The sequence below is a fragment of the Hydra vulgaris genome, chromosome 08 (assembly GCF_038396675.1).
Source record: "Hydra vulgaris chromosome 08, alternate assembly HydraT2T_AEP".
Taxonomy (NCBI): domain Eukaryota; kingdom Metazoa; phylum Cnidaria; class Hydrozoa; order Anthoathecata; family Hydridae; genus Hydra; species Hydra vulgaris.
Genome location: NC_088927.1, coordinates 63,533,877 through 63,554,683, shown reverse-complemented (window position 1 = coordinate 63,554,683; position 20,807 = coordinate 63,533,877). Strand labels below are relative to the sequence as shown.

The window sequence follows — 20,807 nt, the reverse complement described above, 5'->3', positions numbered from 1 at the left end:
TACTATTAATCAATAGTCAAAACTATCAACAAAATCTTTAAAACCTTGAGATTCAACAACACTGAAGGGTAGAGATTCATGAACCAAGAACTTTGTGATATTAAAATTGATAACCAGCTGTTTTTGTTCCTGACTTTTTGAAAGCATTTTGTTTTGTGATTTAAATACTGTTGTATAGTTTTGTTTGTCTGTATTTATGTAAGCTGGCACTACTTGAGCGAGCTGAAACTTCTTGCACAATTTTTATTTTTTTTGCTGCTGGACCTTGTATTAATCCTTCAATACAGGTCCAATCCTGCCATTTTGATCAACTGAATTTCTTAATACTTTCTTAACTAACAATTTATACAAAAATTAATGAATTATCTCCTACTAGATGTTGAACCCTTAGCAAGTTTGTTCTTTTAGGCACTTGCATAGGCAAATACTTCACCATCTTTATTAGTTGGTTCTTTTTCGAAACAATCCCAAATAACATGTTTTTGTATTGTATTGAACATGCTTTCGTAATTTGTATTTACATTTTACATACAATAAAGAACTTGATTTTTAAAAAAATGTCATAAACACCTTTAGAATTTTTTATAATTAAAAAAATGGCATTTAGAAAAAGAAATGAATTTAAAAAAAGTTACTAAGCCAACTAGCTGAAATTTATCAGCAAGAAACAGTTTTTTTTTTTTTAAATAAAACCAATTTAAATTTAAGTTATATATTTTAAACTCAAGTTATAAGTTTGACAAATGTACAAAAATGTTTTGATTAAAGCTGTAAATTAACATTTTTATAGTTTATAATAATATAAATTATAATAGTTTATATTATTAAATTTATAAAATTTTCTTTTTGTATAAAATTTTCACTTATTTAAAATTTTCGCTAAAATTTTAAAACCTTTGGTTCATTAATCGAACTGTATGTTTCAACATTTTTTTTTGCCTATTTGTCTCTCATTCAATCAAACTTTGATTATATAATAGGTTAACCCATAGACATTCAAATAACTCCAGCTTCTGTTGCTAAAGTCCGATCAGTCTTCTTTCTGTTATTACAAGGTCTTGAGTCTTTGATAAACAAATTTCTCACAACCCATCTTGATTAAAATAACTTACTGTCAGACAATCAATATGGTTTTTGATCCTCTTGCACTATGGCTGACTTGCTAGCTGTTGTGGCAGAACAATTTTATTGTGCATTGGATAGAGGCGGAGAGGCTAGGGTAATTGCTTTTGACATATCTAAGGCTATCGACAAAGTTTGGCATGCTGGTCTTTTCCCTAAGCTCGTTTCAAATGGCATATCTGGAAATTTTTTGAGATCATCAAATCGTTAATTTCTTACCCCTTTATTAAAATCATTCTCGAAGGTCAACACTTTTCTTTATTATCAGTATTTTCTGGAGTACCTCAAGGGTCTATCCATTGGTCCTGTGTTGTTAGAAGAAAAGAATAGAGTTAGAGAGCAAGGAAACAGTTGACAGAAGGTTTAAAAAGTTAAAGGTTGTATGAATCAGGAAAATATGAAAATGGGAGAGAGTTCCAAAAGGTTGAAGTGCAAGGAAAAAAACAAGATGTAAAAGTTTTTAGAGCATGCAGGGACAGATACTGTAAAAGAATGAGACTTTGCTGAATGATGAGTTGAGCAAGATTGAGTTTTAATTAATGGAACTAGAGATAATAGCTCCTTTGAGCAGCGACCATAATAGTATTTGTAAAAAAGAGAAAGAGATACAACTTTATGGCAATGAGAAAGAGGCTCAATCTTAGCAGATAGAGCGGGTCCAACTATATTTTATTGATTATGTGTATAAATTCTTAATTTTCAGAAGTTTTAAATGATACATTTGCACTAAAGAAAAATTTTACTATTTTCATACCAATATTTTCTTTCTGTTCCATATTAGTTGATATTGTGTATGATGACATCAGTCATTGCTTCTTACAAGGTTTTGGCTAACTTATAGAACTAACAGATGCAAAAGAACTATTTTTAACTTGAGATAAAGATCCAGCTGTTTAGAGCAGATGCACTAATATTTAAATCGTGGTTTAGAAATACCTTCACAATTTTATGCAAATCTTTTGACAAATTGAGGTTGTCCTCTTCTGTATGCTTGTGAAATTCAAATTTCTTTTGGCAATGTTTTAAATAGGGCTTTCTTTGTTTTAACTTGTTGCGAAGCAAAGCATGACAATAGTCACAAGAAATCTTTGTACTGTTTTCAACTTCATTTACTTTATTCCATTCTCCAGTTTTCTTTCTCTCACTCCCCATTGGCATTATTAATTATAAAAAATTATTATTTTTAATTCTAAAATAAATTAATACATATAGGTTTAACATAAATTTTTGTTTTATTACAGTTTTAAATTATTATTAATAAATAGAAAAAAACTTTTTGAAAATAATTTGAGAAGTTATTGTTATAAGTTTTTAAAAACATATAAAATATATTTGAAATAAACTTAAAGTAGAAAATTTTACTAGTTTTCAATATTTTGTAACAAACAAACAATAAAATTTTAATAGACATAAAAAAAAAATAAGACCCAAAAAAAACCCAAAACCCAAAATTACCCAAAAAAATTCACTGGGCTGGGTTTTTTTAAAGACCCAGGTTTTTTGCCAAACCTGTTAATGGAACACATCTGTACAAAAAAATTAGAATGTCCTTGCCAAAGATACCTATTAATTTCAAATTATACCTTGATCAAATGAAAAAGTATGCTAAAATAAATCTAACCAATCATCAGTTAAATATTTCACCAGAAAAATCAGTTATTCAAAAAAAAAATCTCACTTGAATTTATTGCAACAATTTAGATATTGAGTTTAATAATACTATAAAACAGGCAGGAGAAAGAAATGATTTAGGATTAAAAAGGGAGAGCGAAGAAAAATGTCCTAAATTAAAACTTTAAAAAAAGGTCATGTTTTGGAAGATATTAATTTATTCTTTTACTTTACAAAATAATTGCTTTTCAAGATAGAAAAGTTAAAGATATTTACAACTTTTTTTATTTAATCTTTGCAATGTAGGAAAAAGATGCTTAGTATTAAGCATGTGAAAGTTTAAGAATACTCTTAAAAAAAATATTTTTTATATATTAGTTTTTGTGAAGTGAAAATAAATAAGAACCTTGAATTAAAGAACATATAAGTCATATATACTTTTTGTATTTGAGTGTCAATGCATGTCAATGTTAATTCTTTTTTTCAAAAACTCTTTATAATTATTACTATATATGACTAATAAGTCAGGGAAAAATAGTAGTTTTATTTTATTAAGTCAAGAAGAAATGGTTGGTTTAAAAGAAAAAAATCAGGGAAATTACAAAAACTAGTGAAATTTTGTGACATTGTCTAAACAAGGGTTGGCATTAAAAAACCTGCCAAAATGCTTGCCCAATAAAACCCACTTAAAAAACCCAATAAAACTCGGATAATCTAGGTTTTATTGGGTTTTTTTTAAAGATATTTTATAATTTTATGAACTATTATAACCAACATTATAACTATAATATTATTAACTAAATTATTATTAACTATTATTTTTACTATTATAACCAACAACAACAGCTATCAGAGCAGGCTTACTAATATTTGAATCATTATTTGGAAATACATCATTACAATTTTTATTCAAATATTTTTATAAATTGAGATTCTACTTTTTTATCTTTATGTTATTGGCATCCTAAAGTTGAAAATACAACTACAGTTGAGGAGGCTACCTTATTGTGGTTACAACTCTCTCTCAACTCTTTAACTTCGAAACACTACTACTTACTGGGCGGAGAAACAAGTTTGTTCATTTGAATTTTACGTTCAAATTTAAAATTTGATTGAAACTTCAGTTACTTCCTTCCATTCTCCAGGCTTTTTTTTTCCCATTTCTCATTGACATTTTTAGTTATAAACATTATTACTTAATCTAAAAAAAAATTAATACATATAGTTTTACCATGAAATTTATTTTTTCTATCACCGTTTTAAATTATGTTTAAAAATCTTTTTTAAAACAATGTGAAAAATTCTTAAATTATTAAATATAAGATATATTTTAAATAAGTTAAAGTAGAAAAATATACTAATTTTCAATATCATTAAACAAAAAAAAATTTTTAACAGGTAAGAAATAAAAATAAAACCCGAAAAAACCCAAATTTACCTAATAAAATCCAAAATTACCCAAAATTACCCCATTGGGTTGGGTTATTTTAAAAAATCTGAGTTTTTGCCAACCCTTAGTGTAAGCAGCACATATCACTAAAGTCTTTTCTTATAATTACTTGCTCTCTCGCTCGGAGCTATTTTAGTGCAATTTTTAAACTTTTCAAATTATTTAAAAAAAAAAATTCTCCAAAAAAGCAAAGTAACGAATGAACTTTTTATATATGAAAACAGGAAGAAATGCGAAACAAAATAATGCTTATAAAATAACCAACCATTTTAATAAAAAAGCAAAATAAAATATATACTAAAACAGAGTTTTAAAACTTTGTTCAAAAGCGTTCCTTTTAACAATTTCTTTAAAAAAACAAAACGATGCTCAGATAAATAAACATCAGGAAAAACAACAGTCGTTGATAATTGTTTTTCTGATGTATTTACAATACAATAAAAACATTATTATGCAACTAACAAAACTAATATCAATTAAAAATCACTAAAACAATATCAGTTATCATAATCATTTTATTTTATCCACAAGCTCATCTAAATATTAAAAAAGCCTGATCAAAAAGCGCAAATAATGCTCAAGCATTATCAGCCCTCGTGGCTCGTGCTGCCTGCTAAGTCTGTTTTAAACATGCATTTCATCACTTGTGCACTCATTTACTCTTGCATTATGTATGAACGAATGCATGTATGTATGTATGTATGTATGTATGTATGTATGTATGTATGTATGTATGTATGTATGTATGTATGTATGTTTGTATGTATGTATGTTTGTATGTATGTTTGTATGTATGTATGCGTGCATGATACATGAATTTATGTATGTATGTATTTATATACATTTATCATATTAAAATTTGATTTGTATATTATTTGATAAGTTTATTTAATTTAGATATTGTTCGTTTAACATATGGGTTTGAAATCAATTTTATCGATAAAAATCCCTCAAATAAACATTTCTCAAGTAAACATTTTTCTTTTTAAATTTTTTAATAAATTGAAATTTACCTTTCTATTTATTATTAGTGGTCAACATAAAATCTTCCTAGAATATTTTTTTCATTTTTATATCTTATATCGGTTTGTTTTTACTTTGCATGCTGTTCATTGTCCAATATATTTATATCAGATTATATTTATATCATGCAAATAGTTAGCATTATTTAAAATAATAATAATACTATTGATTTATTTATAAATATAATTTTTTGACTTTATTGAAACCTTTTTTTTCTGATGTTTTGTTCAAAAAAAGTTTTTAAAAACTATGGACTAGATTAAATGTTTTTAATCATCGTGCATAGTTTGATATAGTGTTATGATGAAAAATCAAGTTTAGTTTTTTTTTAATAGAGCTAAAATGAAATTATGGTATATTTAATTTATTATGGTTATATTATTTATTTGTTATGGGTGACATGCCTTGTTTTGTTCTTAAAATTCAATAACTTTTAATTCAATTTTTTAAAATAAAAATGAGTAAAAAATGTGGCATCTTTATATTCTCTAAACCATTATCAAAATAATGTATTTCTAAGTTGCTTTGTTGTCTCTTAGGATTATATTTTTAGTTATACTTTTTAATATTACCCTCTATTTTTTATGCACTGAATATAAAGTAAAAATGAACCAATTTTAAAGTGTACAGGTAATATGATTTGGACAATTTCAAATGGAATCATCATAAGCATTAAGCACAACATTTTTGTTTTTAGATATTTGTTTTGTTAGAGTGGTTTTAAAATATTTGGTTTTAACATATGGTCGTTTAACAAAATTAAAGCTGAATGTTCAAGAAGAAGGAACTCTAAAAATTGCCGTTAGTATTTTTAAAAATCTATTATAGTAATTAAAGAACTTGAAATACAAGAATTTGAACCTCTAAAAGGGTTTTTTCGAGATAAGAAGGCCACCTACACCTATCAACAACATATTTAAAAAAGTGCCAAAATTACATAAAATTTTTTTGGAAGAGGTACCTTTTTGAATTTATTGTTTCACTTAATTTTAAAAGAAGTTTCACGAACTATTGTAAAGTTATTGGTGTGAATTTGATATTGTTCATCTTTGTCTGATATGAAGAGAGTTCAAAAAAAAAATCCTAAATACTTAAATATTTTACATTTTTTTTGACAGTTTTTATGATCTTCCTATGACTTTTTTAATAGCTGCAAATTTTGAATTATGACTTTTAGCTGACTTTTTAATTGACAATGGTCAATAAAATTACTATATACTGTATGGAAAGTTTTTGATTATTTATAAGTATTTATAAGTATTTTTAAGTACTTAGGTATTTTAAAATTAAGATTAAAAAGTACTTAAATATTTTAAAACTTGAGTTTTAATTATAATTTTTTGAATTTTTTTAAATAGATTCGTTTTTTTGTTCATCTATAAAATTTATTAAAATTGATAGCTCGATAGCTAATGTTCTTGACACATAAGAAACCTGCTTGGCTCATTAATTTCAGTCAAATAGAATGTTTTCTATTTGACTGAAATTAATAAAGAATAAAATCTTTTGTTACAATATGCTATTTTAGAATTAATTTAAATAATCAACAAAGGCATTTAAGGGGCATAGTGACATTTGTTCACTGCACAAGAGCAATGAGTATCTTTTTTTATATTTTTTTGCAAATATGACAGAAATAATATGTTTCATTGCAAGTTTCATGTTTGATTTTTGTTGTTGTTATTTTTGGTGTACTTTACCAAAAAATTTGGTCTACCAAAAAAGTATTTTTAATTCCCTTTACTTATATAAATCTTTATTTAAAGTCAATGGTCTAAAAATTTAGAAATTACAGAATTTTCACATACATACTTACAAGACATAATGTTCATCAAATAAAACTTTTTTTGTATGTTGTATTTGAAATGGCTTTCTTGAACCCGAAGTTGATATTTTGTCTTGTTGTTATTTTAGAATTATTTTTTGTCTTTATGTGTATCGGATGGGTTGGGTTTCATAAAATCCATTTTAGGATTTTTATACATGTATTGTCAATGTATGTATCAGTGTTTTCGATGTTATATTTTGTTCTTGCGATTTCTGAGATAATATCTATAGATTTTAGTGTTTTTAGATGTATTTGCTGTATTTTGTGCTTTATTTTGATACTGCTTGCACACAGTAACGGTGCAATATAGATCAATTGACCAAGTTCAATGTTTCGGTATATTGTTACTAGTATTTTGCTATGAAAGTCTAGTTTTTTTAGGCTTCTAATTAGGTACTGAGCTGAGGAAAATTTGAGCTTGGCGTGCTCCCATTGTTGGTTGGTGTTTATTTCTTTATTTATACCCAATCCTAGGTATTTATATGATGTTTCATATTTAAGAGATTTGGAGTTGATGGAAACAATTGGTGGTGTGCGTGTGTCTAGTTTGTTACTAGGTATGCTTATGATTTTGCATTTTGTTATGTTTAATAACATTTTGTTTTTTGATGCACTAGTTGTTAACTTTGTAGCAAATTTCCTGTGGTAGGATTGAGTGGGCTTGGTCTTAAACAATGTATGCGAGGATATCATCAGCAAATTTGTATATTTCAGTATTGAAGTCAAATATATCATTTGTATCAAGTATGAAGAGTATAAAGAGAATGGGTCCGAGTGGACTGCCTTGGATGACTCAAGCTTCAAATTTGCTAATATCTGGTCTGTATGTATGATGCAATCCAGGAAATAAGCCATTTAAGGGGGTATATTGATAATTTAGTAAGAAGAAGCATGTGATCAAATATGTCAAAGGCTTTAGCAAAGTCAAGGAATATTCCAATTAAATTTTTCTTTTTGTCTTTAGCAAGATGCCAGTCTTGTTTGAAACATCATGTGATTGCATCCATGGTGCTTTTACCTGGTAGGAAGCCATATTGTTTGTTGTTTTCTAAAATGGTGTGAGTATCGTGGGTAATAAATTTGTTGACAACTCTTTTTAATGTCTTGGAGAGATGGGGTGCGCGAGACATTGGGCAGAAGTCTGACAAGTTTCTTAGGGTTAATCATTTAGCGATAGGTGTTATGTTTGCAAGTTTCCATTGAAAAAGCGTTAATGAGTGAAATAAACACTGAGTAAACAGAAGGCTTAGAATATCGGAGATTTCAAGGCAAATGAACGCATTTAAATAGTTTTGGGGAGATCTGGTCGGGTCCAGGTGATCCTTGTTTTAAGTTTTTTAAAAGATTTGAATAATCTTGCTTATTAATGAAAATGCTTTATTTCAAATTAAAATTAAAAAAAAGACATTGTTCTTGATAAACTTTGTTTATTTCTTTGTTGTGTGTACTAATAACATTTTCTACTCGCCTAGCATAACACTTAAAATCTGTGCGTGTTATTAAGATGTATTTGTTTTTTTCTTTTAAAGTAAATAAATTTTAATAAGGGTTCAATGGATAAACTTAAAACAAAGAACATTAAAAAAATTCAGCTCGTGTATACTAAAAAACGTTAATGTCAATTAGGAAAGGCTTGACATGAGTAAAATGATCCCTAAAATTAATAAGGCGTGCAACATGTTTTTAATGGCAATATATAGGCTCAAGGTTACTTTAATTTATATTTCTCCACACAACATTTGCATAGTTTAGGTGGCAATGAATAAATGAATGATATAGTTGAATTTAAGTTTGCTTTTTTAGGTTGTTTCTTGTTTTTAAAATTTTCCAATACTTTTAGATATTTTACTGCCCTAATGCCCATGAGAGATTTTCATCAGTATAAACATCTAAAAATTTTAACTTATTTTTTTAATTAGACTTATTTTTTTAATTAGAATATTGTCAATAAAAAGACAAGAAATTTCATTTGGCAGTAAGTGTTTTTTAAAATGAGGGTGAATGAAGAAAATCCATTTGATTTTTTTAATATTGAGGGGTAATTTGTCATGAATCAATCAGTTTAAGACATAAACTAGATTAAAGAGATTTTAATTAGTTCATTGTTCATGTTTTCAAATTAAAAATTTATGTTATTAAGAGATAAAAACAAATTATGGTCATTAAGCTTAAGGCTTTACAGAAAGCATTGATGTAATTAAGAAATAGTCAGGGCGGTATTTTACTTGATATAAGACATGTTATATCAAACAAATTTCTCTGCCAATTTGAATCAACGTAGACAAATTGGTAACAATTACTTAGATGGTTTGACTATCTGACTTTAACACGCACATCTCTACGTTTTTGGGTAACCCCCTTTTCCCATACCTGTGTACATACTTCAGGCCTTGTTACGAGATTTCGCTGCGTAGCGAAAATGCATAACGGATTTCTAAGTAACTCAACTCAGCAAATATATTTTGCATCGTTAGAAGTTATATTGCGTCACTCTTTTTTTTCTTCATGAAACGTAAAATAATGTTTGTTTATTTTCTTATCATTTTACAGTTGGTTTTTGGTTATTTTATTAACTGTTAATAAATTTTTTCTTATTTAATTTGTGAACTCATTTTAATAATCTTTTTAAACAAGAAAGAGTTTTTTGTTGTTGTTTATCAGTTACCGATAACATATTCGTGATCATAATTTATTTTTATAAATTAAACGAACGTCATTAAAACTTTACGTTATTGAATTAACAATAAACAAAATATCTTATTAATAAAATATTTACATCAAAATAAATCATACATTTTTTAAACTATTATGACTAAAAATAACTTTTATATTTAAAAGGAATTTTTATATTTAATTCCTTAAAATAAAACTTAAAACACTTAATTTTTTCCAACTAGTTTTTAACAACAACAAAAAAAATTATGAAACAAGTTGTTTCTTTAACAAAAAATCTATTAGTTTACACTTGCGGTTAAATGCTTTTACTTTTGACTTTATTTCTTATTAATAAACGTCACGTTAACGACAATCAAAAGATAATTTAAATATTCTAAAAGATATAAGTTTTTGCTTAGCGCAAAACTGCTGAACGCGTAGGCAAATTGCCTTTTCGCAAGCAAAATGCGAGCTGCGTAACACTTCTTAACAAGGTCTGTACTTTATGGAATTTTTAACAACCTATTTGTGTTTATTATTTTATTTAATTAATAATCTTTTAACAGCTTATGTCTATAAATATTTCTGATGTCATAGACAAAACTATTTATAATTGTTTACGTGACACAATGATTATATATAGGTGATCAACAGAGTCATCCAGTTACATTGACCTGGGAAATGTGAAAATAGAAACAGCTAGTAGACTATGTAATTGGGTGAGAACCACTAAGAAATGTAAAGACTATTTAAAAGAAGGAGAAAAAAGTTTCACTGCTCAAGGGGAGGGTGGATACCATAACTCACTCTCAAGTCATCCTTTGCAAATAATAAATAAATAGCCTATGAGTTACTTCTATATAAATCCGCTGGTATACAAAATGCTCGTGTGACTAAATATATTGCCTAATATAAACCAATAAAATAAAATAAGTAGATAAAATTGCAAGAAAAATAATATTTAATGATAGTTTAGATAATATAAAGAGAAAAAATACATCAATCTCATGGCTCGAACTCTAAACCCTCTGATTATGACGCAGTGAATGAATGGTGGTCCATATTTTTAGGAATGCACTGAAATCATCAATGACATTTTGGGGAGCCCAAGACATGTACTAACGTCACTCGTCAAGGGTGTGTCCTTGCAATAGATCTCAATGCCTGCACTATATATAGTATCTTTAAATGCATATATATATATATATACTATCTTTAAATTGTATAAGCATTTATTATTTCCAAAAAGTTACAAAAAATAAATTTGTTTACAAAAATACCGTAGTCTATTTAAAATAGTCATTTCATGCACTGATTAGTTTGTCAAGTTAAAACAAAACAATTCTTTGTAAAAATAGAAACAAAAAAAAAACAAAGCAATTAAATCATTCCATTGCATCGGAAAATTTAATTTAACATATAATTTAAAAGAACTGAAAAATCCAAAAGACTTCTACAAAGTCATGGAAAAATAGTTTCAAACATTTAAATTTACCATAAAAAGTACATTCCAACATTGAAAAAATTTGAATTTTAAAGAATCACTATAATTAATATTTCTTTTAATTTGAAGCCTTTGTGTAAATATAAACTTTAGAAAAGATCAATGATTAAAATTTATTCATAATGTAACAATTTTTTTTGTTGCATTTAAATTGCTAAAACATCAAAACCACCGTGGTCAAATTGTAAAGAAAATAATTATAGGCATGGTCAGTTACAGCGTGCGATCACACGCCATTTCTGTTCCAGCCAAGAATATTCTTTATTGCTAATGGAAAGCTCAGCTTGGGTTTACATGTTTTATGTCCAGTTATATGATCACATTGCTATTTACACCAGCTGGTGATAATGGCAATGTGATCATATAGTTGTTGTTCTTTGGCAAAATTGATGAGGTATATTCATGTCTTTAATATCAGAGTTATGAAAAAGAACTGCCCATACAGCCTTTTTCATTTGATATATATTACCCAAATTTTGTCTAACAGCCATTCCAAAATAATTTTGTAAAAGGTTGAGTGCTTTGTTGGTTAACAAAGCACTTTTACAAATTTACAACCTCCCTTTTCCTGCTATTGTTTTTCCATCGCATAATTGTTTTTCAAATAGACGTTGACACAGTACGCGACCACTACTTCTTATCTTTTTTTGGAAGTGCCCAATACATTCTGCTTTTTTTATCTCTACATCTTTGTATGGACATGAAGCTAATACTGCAGAATATGATGAGGTATCACCATCACCCAAATAACTGGTATACTGCAAACTTATATTTTTGCATAGACCGATGGAAAATAGTAATAGCACCTGCACCTTCCATAGCAACTGATGAATGTTGATGATTAGCACAACATTTATGGTTGGCAAACCAATCCTCATACTCCTGAGTACCTTTTTTATTTTTCCAAAAAATACATCCTTTACAATGCTTTGACAATATGACAGCATCTATACATTTGCCGGTTAGAGTAGATATAGCTGTAACTGCACCATTAAATGAGGAGTGACCTCTTTTTTGCCAGGTTCCGTCAACTGAAACTTGACATTGAGTTTTATCTTTAGGAGAAGCATCAGTTTTAATAAAATTTCTGGTTTCTAATGCTGCTTTTTTTGTAACTTGTTGAGCTAAAGTTTCATAGGCATCCTATAGTTTTTTGTTAATTTGATCATATGTTTTGTAGGTAATTGAATGAGTATTCATAAGGTTGTAATATAGTTTCATTGGTTCATACCCTTCACTGATTTCTCTAAATGCTAAAACAGAAAGAGCATTTATTTCATAGTTATCTCTTCCTACAGAATTATCGCAAAGTTTTAAAACAGGTCTGGAGGTTTGAAATGAATGACACCAGTCACAAGAAGTACAACAAAGTTCCAAGATTAGACAAAGCCCCATTCTTTATTATGACAATTTTATAAGAAAATTGTAGATAAGCAACTAGGACATTTCATAACTTCTAGAATCATAGAATGAAATAACTCAAAATTCACTATAAAATTGAAATCATTACCACCAAGTTCTGGTATTTTCTTTGCACTAATTTTTTTGAACTGGCAACTGTTGTACAAGAATTTGGCTCTTGTGATAAAATTGTGCTTTGGTATTGCATTTTTTGGTATTGCTTTTTTTGGTATTGCTTTGTCATAATGATTTATGCCTTAAAAATGTCTTTTTTTTTTCCACCATGAGATCTGGTCATCTTAAGGCTAATAATTTAAGAGAACCCAAGTCTTTTAGCGGAACAAATTTCTTTTTTAATCAGGTAGACTAAAACTATTTAACAAATAAGCATTAAGCAAGTTTTTTTTTTATTTTATCTTATGAAAGTAATAAAGTAAAACTACTATGAAAACCTGTTTGAGCTTATGACTTATTAAAGAACAAGCTAGAAATTATCTAGTTATGTTTATGGAGATTTTGCGTTGCTAAGGGCGTTGCTATGGAACATCTTTTGAAAAATGCAAATTTATCCTAAAATAAAAAAAAAATTTGGTCACCAACTTTATATGTTATTAATCTACAACAAATTCCCTATCAAATGAGCTAAATATCAAAAAGTCTCATTTTTTTTTTTTTAGATTTTTAGAAAATATTTGATAGTGTACCACCTTAAATGATGCGAATCAAGTTGGAAAGGTATCAAAATGTTGATGCATTCTTTGTGAAGCTCTAACACTCTTTCAACATCCTTATGTATTTAATTAATCATGTTATCAAGCTTGATGTCAAAGTATTTCTTGTTTTTTTTTTTTTTTCATTTTGTTGTCTGTCATTAGGTAACCAGATTCAATGGAAACAACACCATCTTTTTCTTTTATTAAAAGTTTTCTTATTGAACTACAAAATGCTTCATCAGCTTCCTCTAATGTTAGTGTGGTCAAATGATTTATTGTTTGGACAAAGTTGGGGTATACTTCATGTGCCAACAAAATAATGTTTTAAAAAAAAAGAGACAACGGCCTCATTGCATCAAGCAAATTGAGTTCCTTTAATTTTACTAAGTGCATAATATTTAATTGACAAGGCAGCAGTAGCATGTTTACAGGACTCCTTAAGTTTAACAGAGTTTCTCTAAATGTAGAATAGAGTTATAAAATTTATCACATTACACAAATTCTTTAAATTGCTTAACATCTTTAATGGCATGTTCTAGTCTGTGATTAACACATTGGATATTAACTAACCAAGGGCAAGTTTGTTTTAATTGAGTTAATGCTCCAGTGTAAATTCCCATATTGACATTAGCTCTATAAGCTGTTGCAGAAATCAATAGCTTACTATTTATTTAACTTAGAAGTAATGCTATTAATAAAAGTTTTAGTTTAGCTGTTGGTTTCTTTTAAAGTTGTTGAAAATGTGTTTTAAATTTTAGTAACTAATTTTTAGTAACAAATTTCAATTAATTGATAATTTTTTATTATAAATAAAAAACTATCAATTAATTGAAAAAAAATTTGCTGAAGTGATGTGTTTGTTTTAAAAATTTTAGAGCGAATGCCAATGTTTGCAAAGTAAAAGTAAAAAAAGTGATGTTTGTTTTTCTGTCTTTTTTTTTTAACAAACATTCGCATGTTTGTCAATTTGTCGCGCCCTGCCACCTGGACCATCAGAATACTGTACTCAAAATAGTATTGGTTCTTTGTCGCTGCCTGTTTTTTGTGCTTGACTACCAACTGAAAGCAAAGCCATGAAAGACTTAATAACAATAATAGCTGCTATTTAATTGATGATTATGCAATTTATAAACTTTCTGGCTTAAAAAAAAAGTAGAGCAAATTGATAATTACTGTAATAGGTAATTATATATATATATATATATATATATATATATATACATATATAAATATATATATATAAATATATATATATATATATATATATATATATATATATATATATATATATATATACATATATATGTATGTATCAAACCTCCTCAATATTAGGGTTGGCATTGCCAACCTAACTGCCAACCTTGAAGTGTTTGAGGTCAGGGCTGTCTTGAATGGGGGTGTCCCCCCCCCCATTCCTCATAAAGCTGTTTTATAAGCATTTGAGTTGGCACATTGAGCAGGCTTTGAACTATAGTTGGCAAATTGCAAATATTGACGACCTTTTTATTTATTTTTTTGTATCTCTAGTTGGCAAAAAATACATTTAAAAATCCCCCATGGAAGGCCTTTTTGGGACAGCCCTGTTTGTGGTTGGCAAAAAAATACCGAACTCGTTTTTATGCTTTATGGTCAAACCTGTTTTATATTTTTTCTGCGGATATATATATATATATATAAATATAAATTTAGATATATATATATATATATATATATATATATATATATATATATATATATATATATCACATTGAATCTAAATAAGAACATCAAAATTACTATGCAGCATAGCTGGATGCAAAGCCAATTCATAAGCTTTACACATTTACACATACATGTTTTTAAATAGGCTTAATATGTTCGCTTATTGATGCCGAAATTATATTTGTTTTTTGGTGCCTTAAAAGAGATTGAAGAAGTTCTTCTTATCGCATTGCCTCTTTATGTGATACTCTTGACTAATGTCTCTTAACCTAGAATAAAAACAAAACAAATAACATTTCAGGGTACAAGTTTTTGATTTATAATTTCTCAAATATATAAATTGCATTACAAATCTTTTTTATTTTATATTCTTATATACTATATTATTAAATATATATCCATAAATTATACCTGATGATGGGTTACAACATTAGTTCCTTTTGTCAAAGCGTTAATAGATTTTTTAGCACACACAAATATAGAAGATTCACCTTGACTTATATTTCCATGCTTAGAACATATTTTACACCATGTCTTAGAGACAGTTTCCACACTGTTATCATTTATGACATCATAACCAAGGAAATTATATTTCCACGATAAAACTAATTTGATTGCTTTGTACTCATTTCTTTTCTCCGGCCTTGAACTCATATCTGATTATTTTTTTTAATGATCATCTTTTATTATATTGCAATAAAATACTTGGGAAATTTTGTAATAGTTTAATTGTAATTACTAAATTAATTAAATTAAAATCACATGGTTTGTTTTAAAAAAGGTATTGACACAATTGGAATCTTAGATGAAATTGTTTCCTTAATTTTCAATGTAGTATAGAGTATAATACGAAAATGAGAAAATGCTTTAAAATTTTATTTGCATTAATGTCTTTTTATTACTTTGTTACATTACAAATATATAAATTTGTTACATTTCAAATTTAAAAATTAATTAAAAAAAATTCTTCCTTGTCTTGCATCGACTATCGTAACTGAAAAAGGTTTTTTTGTTTTCTTATATTTAGGGTGCTAAATATAAGAAAACAAAAAAATTGTAAAATCTATGCAAAAAATATTCGCATTTGCAAGCTATATTTTAACTACTCTAATAACCTTTTTATAAAATTAGAAACTTGCACCACACTCTTGTATTAGCCTAATTATTCATGGGAAGGAACAATAGAGATTGATAGAGCTTGATAGAGATGTAATAATTTTTTTTTACTTTTTCGCTTTTTAATTTTTTTTGTTTTTTCTTTGTTTTACTTTACATTTTTAAGATTTTTCTTTTTTAAGTTTAATTTTTGTATTTTTTTAATTTTATTATCTTTTCAGTTTATTTAGTTTTTAATATCTTTTTAGTTCTTTATCTTTTTATTCAGTTCATTTTAATTTAAGTTTTTTTTTTTTAGCGCATTTTTTATACATGCTAATTATCAAAACTTGCAAAGAGCTGTGGCCATGTTGTTGAAACAAAGTATTCATGGTCATATAAGGTGTGTGACCGCATGCCTCTTAAGCGAAGGCTTGATACATATGTACACACATATTCATATACACACATATACATATATATACACTTACATCAGGCTTTGACAGGAATGGTGTGCGATAGAACGCTATTGCTGACCATGTAAAAGATTTTTTTTTTCACAACTTGACTACGACTGTTTAGATGTTTTGAGGATTTCACAAACGCGCTAAAAAAGAAACATTAAGCTAAACAGTTTAGCTTAGCGTTATTAAGTCTTTGTTGTCTGTAAGGTCTGAAAACTATGAAAAAAAAAGTTAAAAAACTGAAAAAGGAAGCAATTACTCACAAAAAAGAAAATATATAAGCTTTAAAATAAAACTCAAAAAGTTCAAACTCATTAACGCATTAGCCTAATGTGAATTCAACGTCATAAAATTCTCTTTATTTTTTTAATTTTTAAAGACATTAACTTTTTTTGATTACTGCAATAATAATAATTACCGCAAAACGAGTTGAATATTATTGAACTTGTTTTTTATTAATATTGTTAGGGAATGTTTGTTTTCTTTCATTTTTTTTTTTTTTTTTATATTAAATAATTAAATTTAATACTACATTTAAAATTTTTTTTGATATAAACAAATTGTTTTTTTTGACATTTGTATAAATGAATAAAAATATGTTAAATTTTTTAAAATGATTATTTCTTAAATAATCGTTTTAAAAAATTTGCAACTAAAAATGATTTTTTATTTTAAAAAAATTAGCAAGTAAAAAAAAAAAAAATTTCCAATAATTTATCTACTTTATTTATTAAAAGTTTATTATTTTATATGCCATTTTATTGTGAAAGATTATTTTTCCAAACGCCATTAGTTAAAATTATATCGTTGTATATTTCATTTATTAAGAAATAATTGCTGCGCTCTACTTGCGTTACTAAAAAAAGTTTAACTTAAGTTTTGTCAAAGTTTTGATGCAACCTCGGAGCACGTTTATTTAAAATTTAATTTTGAGTAAAAAACGTTTGGGAAGAAAAACCAAAAAAAGCAATTGCGATAAAAATGATCTAATTTTTTTAAGAATAAATAAAATTTGAATATTGAACAATATTTAGTAATATTTTTAAATGAATTTGACAGCCAAGTTAATCCCAAGCCTTGAACTCTAATTTTAATAAATTTAAATGTATTTTTCTTAATCTGAGTTAATATGTATATATTTTTTAAATCAAAATTAAATTATATATTTTTTTATCAGAATAAATTTATATATTTTTATTAAATTAGTTTTAAATTAAATCATATATTTTTTATCAAAGTTAAATTATACTAGCAGAAAGCAACCCGTAATACGGGTTATGGTCGGTATTTTACATAATTAATTTATAGTAGCTGTTTTCCACAATTTAAAGTTGCAAAACATTAACTAATAGGGGAAAGTATGCATCCTTAATCCTAAAATCAAGGGGGAAAAAAACTAAACAAAATTTACGAAAGCCAAAATTATAATACTACTTAAGAGTTTTTTATATTTATGGTTCTAATAAACTTTAAGAAAGTATATATATATATTTTTATAGTCAATATTAGTTTTACAATTATTATTAATTTAGGAGAATGTTATTAACATAATGCGCCCTGGATTTTATGATCAAGGGTGCACGCTTGTCCTTACCCTTTTAGAAAAGCGCCTTCAAATTGAAAAAAGTTAAACCATCTGTCAAATTAACATAAAAAGTACGAGGTAAAATAATTTACTGATTATCTAACATTATTTGAGCAATTTAAAACTGACATAGGTAGTATCAGTGTGCAACACAGAGCCATTTTCCTCGACATTACTAAGTTCAACACAATACATTTTTAGTTACTGACACAAAATAATAACACTTCATATTGCTTTAAAGTGATGAAAAACTAAAGCTTAATTCTTGTTATATTATTTATAACATGAACTTTAATTAACTAATAAGATTAAATAATAATTAAATAATAAGAAGTCAACAAAATTATACAGGAGTTATTCATTTTTTGGTATCCCCATGATACATTTTTCTTTAAAAAAGAAAATTTTCTTTAAAACATTAAATGCACACAACAAAATAAATTTATTAAAAATAACTAAGCAATTGAGTACAAATACATTTGAAACAAAAAAAAATTCAATTTACAGTCAAACATGTGTAGAGCAAATTGAAAAAAATATGTAAACTTTGATCTTTTATATTGCATTAATGCGTCATATGACAAACCTAAAATAAAAATTGAAACGGATAAGTTGATATAAAATAAAATAAAATAAAAAAACAACTGAAAAACAATTTACCTGCTTTTCGGTAGCCTGTTATCATACTTAAGTTGCTGTCATGATGTAGCTTGTCGGTGTTGTTTTATGACATTTTAGGTTGGCTTTTAGTAAACTTTAGTTTAATTTAAAAGACATCACAATAGATTTAAAATATTTTAATTAAAAAGCAAAATAACAAATGCTTCAAGGAGCCAAACTATAAACATTAAAGATAAAAAATCAAATTGAGATATAAATTAATTGCATTAATATAGCTAAATATATTGTCTTGGCTTTTAGTAAATTTTAAAAGCTGTGTTTTCAAAAAATTAAACTACCAATTAATTTTGTTTAACAATTGAATGTAGCATCATTATTGGGTAATGAATCAATTTAACTATATTTAAGTTTAATTGATAAAAAAAAAAAAATTTTAACTGAAAAAAACCAAAACAAATCAAATATACACCATAATATATTATTAAAAAATTACAAATTAAAAAAAATATATAATTACAAGTTAAAAAAAAAAAACTGCAAATTAAAAAAATTAAAACACAAATTATGTCGAAGAAAAAGGAGCAACAAAAAAGTTATAAATATCTTCACTGATAGAAGACATTTACAACCATTTGGTTGCTGCTTTTTCTTTGGAGTCTCCTAACACCCTGGTAAAGATGAGCCCTCCATTTAAAGGATGGCTCATCCATATCGCCATTGCTACACCACTTATTGAAGGACCTCTCTGTGAGAGGCCCTGGGTACTGGCAGCAATAACTTCTGGATTGCTCAAATATTAACGACTCTAAAATTACAAAAAGAAGGATATAAAAAAAAAAAAAAATATTTACAATTTTATTTAATCAAAATATAAAGCATAACCTCACCATTTTCACAGGATGAAGAGGAGAAAAAAAACGAGAGTAAATTAAAAAGAGTTAAACTTGTGAAAAATTTAGTTTTAATAAAAAATATGAGTAATATGCAAACAGTTTTAAAATGTCATATTTATATTAAATAATTCTTTCACCTATTGCACATATTCTCCACACAAAATATATAAAATTTAAAACACAGCCCTACCAATTATGCTTCTATCAGAAACTAAAGACAAAAAATATACCTCAGAATAATGGATAAAATAATATTTACATATAAATAAATATATAATTATAATTTTTTTTTACCTATTCCCCTCATTTCCTCCATAAAGTTGTCTAAAGTAAGAAAAAAGATAACTGAAGCTAAAACTAACTGAGTAAACTAAAAATAACTATAAACTAAACCAAAACTATAAACTAAAATAAACTTTAAATCCTAATATCTGTACCTCAGAAGACAAAAGTCAGTTGTCCAGTTTTTTGTGAAAATGAGTTATATATGAGACCTTATTAGTTTTTTCAGTATCTACAGAGGTATAAAGACTGTAGAACTATGACGATATGAAACAAAGTGGGGTCAATATAAAAGGTCTGGTGTCTCCACAATGTTCAAAAGGAAAATGGCTGTTATTCAGAAATGACTTTTCACTTTTTCTTATTTAACTTTTTATTTATTTTTTGTCAAAATTATATTTCATGTGCCTTAAGATAAATTAAATAAAACACAAAAAAAATTAATATAAATTTAACCATCAAGAATAAGCCAAAAAAGACTAATTATTTTACTATTTCCTCTCTCCTGGACTATCTCTAAAATGTGACAACTGACCTTTGACTTTTTAGGCACAGATATAAATGCTTCATTTATTTAACTATACTAATCATATAATTTATACTTAGTTTTTTTAGTTTTTGTTCCAACATAGAAGAAAAAATAAAGCTAAAGTACTTAAAAGTTTTAAAATTCCAGTTACAAATTTCTAATAAAAAAAAATAAACAAATTTCTATTAACAAATACTTATAGCAAAAACACTGACTTATTTCACCCAAGCACTTAAATGTATAGATGTTAAAATATCTACATAATTTTTTTAAAATAAATTCACTTAACTAATGTAACTAATACCTTTATTAGCTCTCTCTTAATTAACT

The 20,807-nt window shown here is 26.4% G+C and overlaps 1 protein-coding gene across 1 annotated transcript in view; it reads left to right on the top strand.

Annotated features, from left to right (window-relative positions):
* Nucleotides 1–20,807, top strand: part of LOC136084056 (uncharacterized) — a 242,124-nt gene that overhangs the window by 58,701 nt on the left and 162,616 nt on the right. Inside the window, exons 5-6 of the mRNA XM_065804144.1 lie at nucleotides 5,081–5,152; nucleotides 5,904–6,007. Of these exons, the coding sequence (XP_065660216.1) occupies nucleotides 5,081–5,152; nucleotides 5,904–6,007 (176 nt within the window). The remainder of the gene's footprint in view (nucleotides 1–5,080; nucleotides 5,153–5,903; nucleotides 6,008–20,807) is intronic.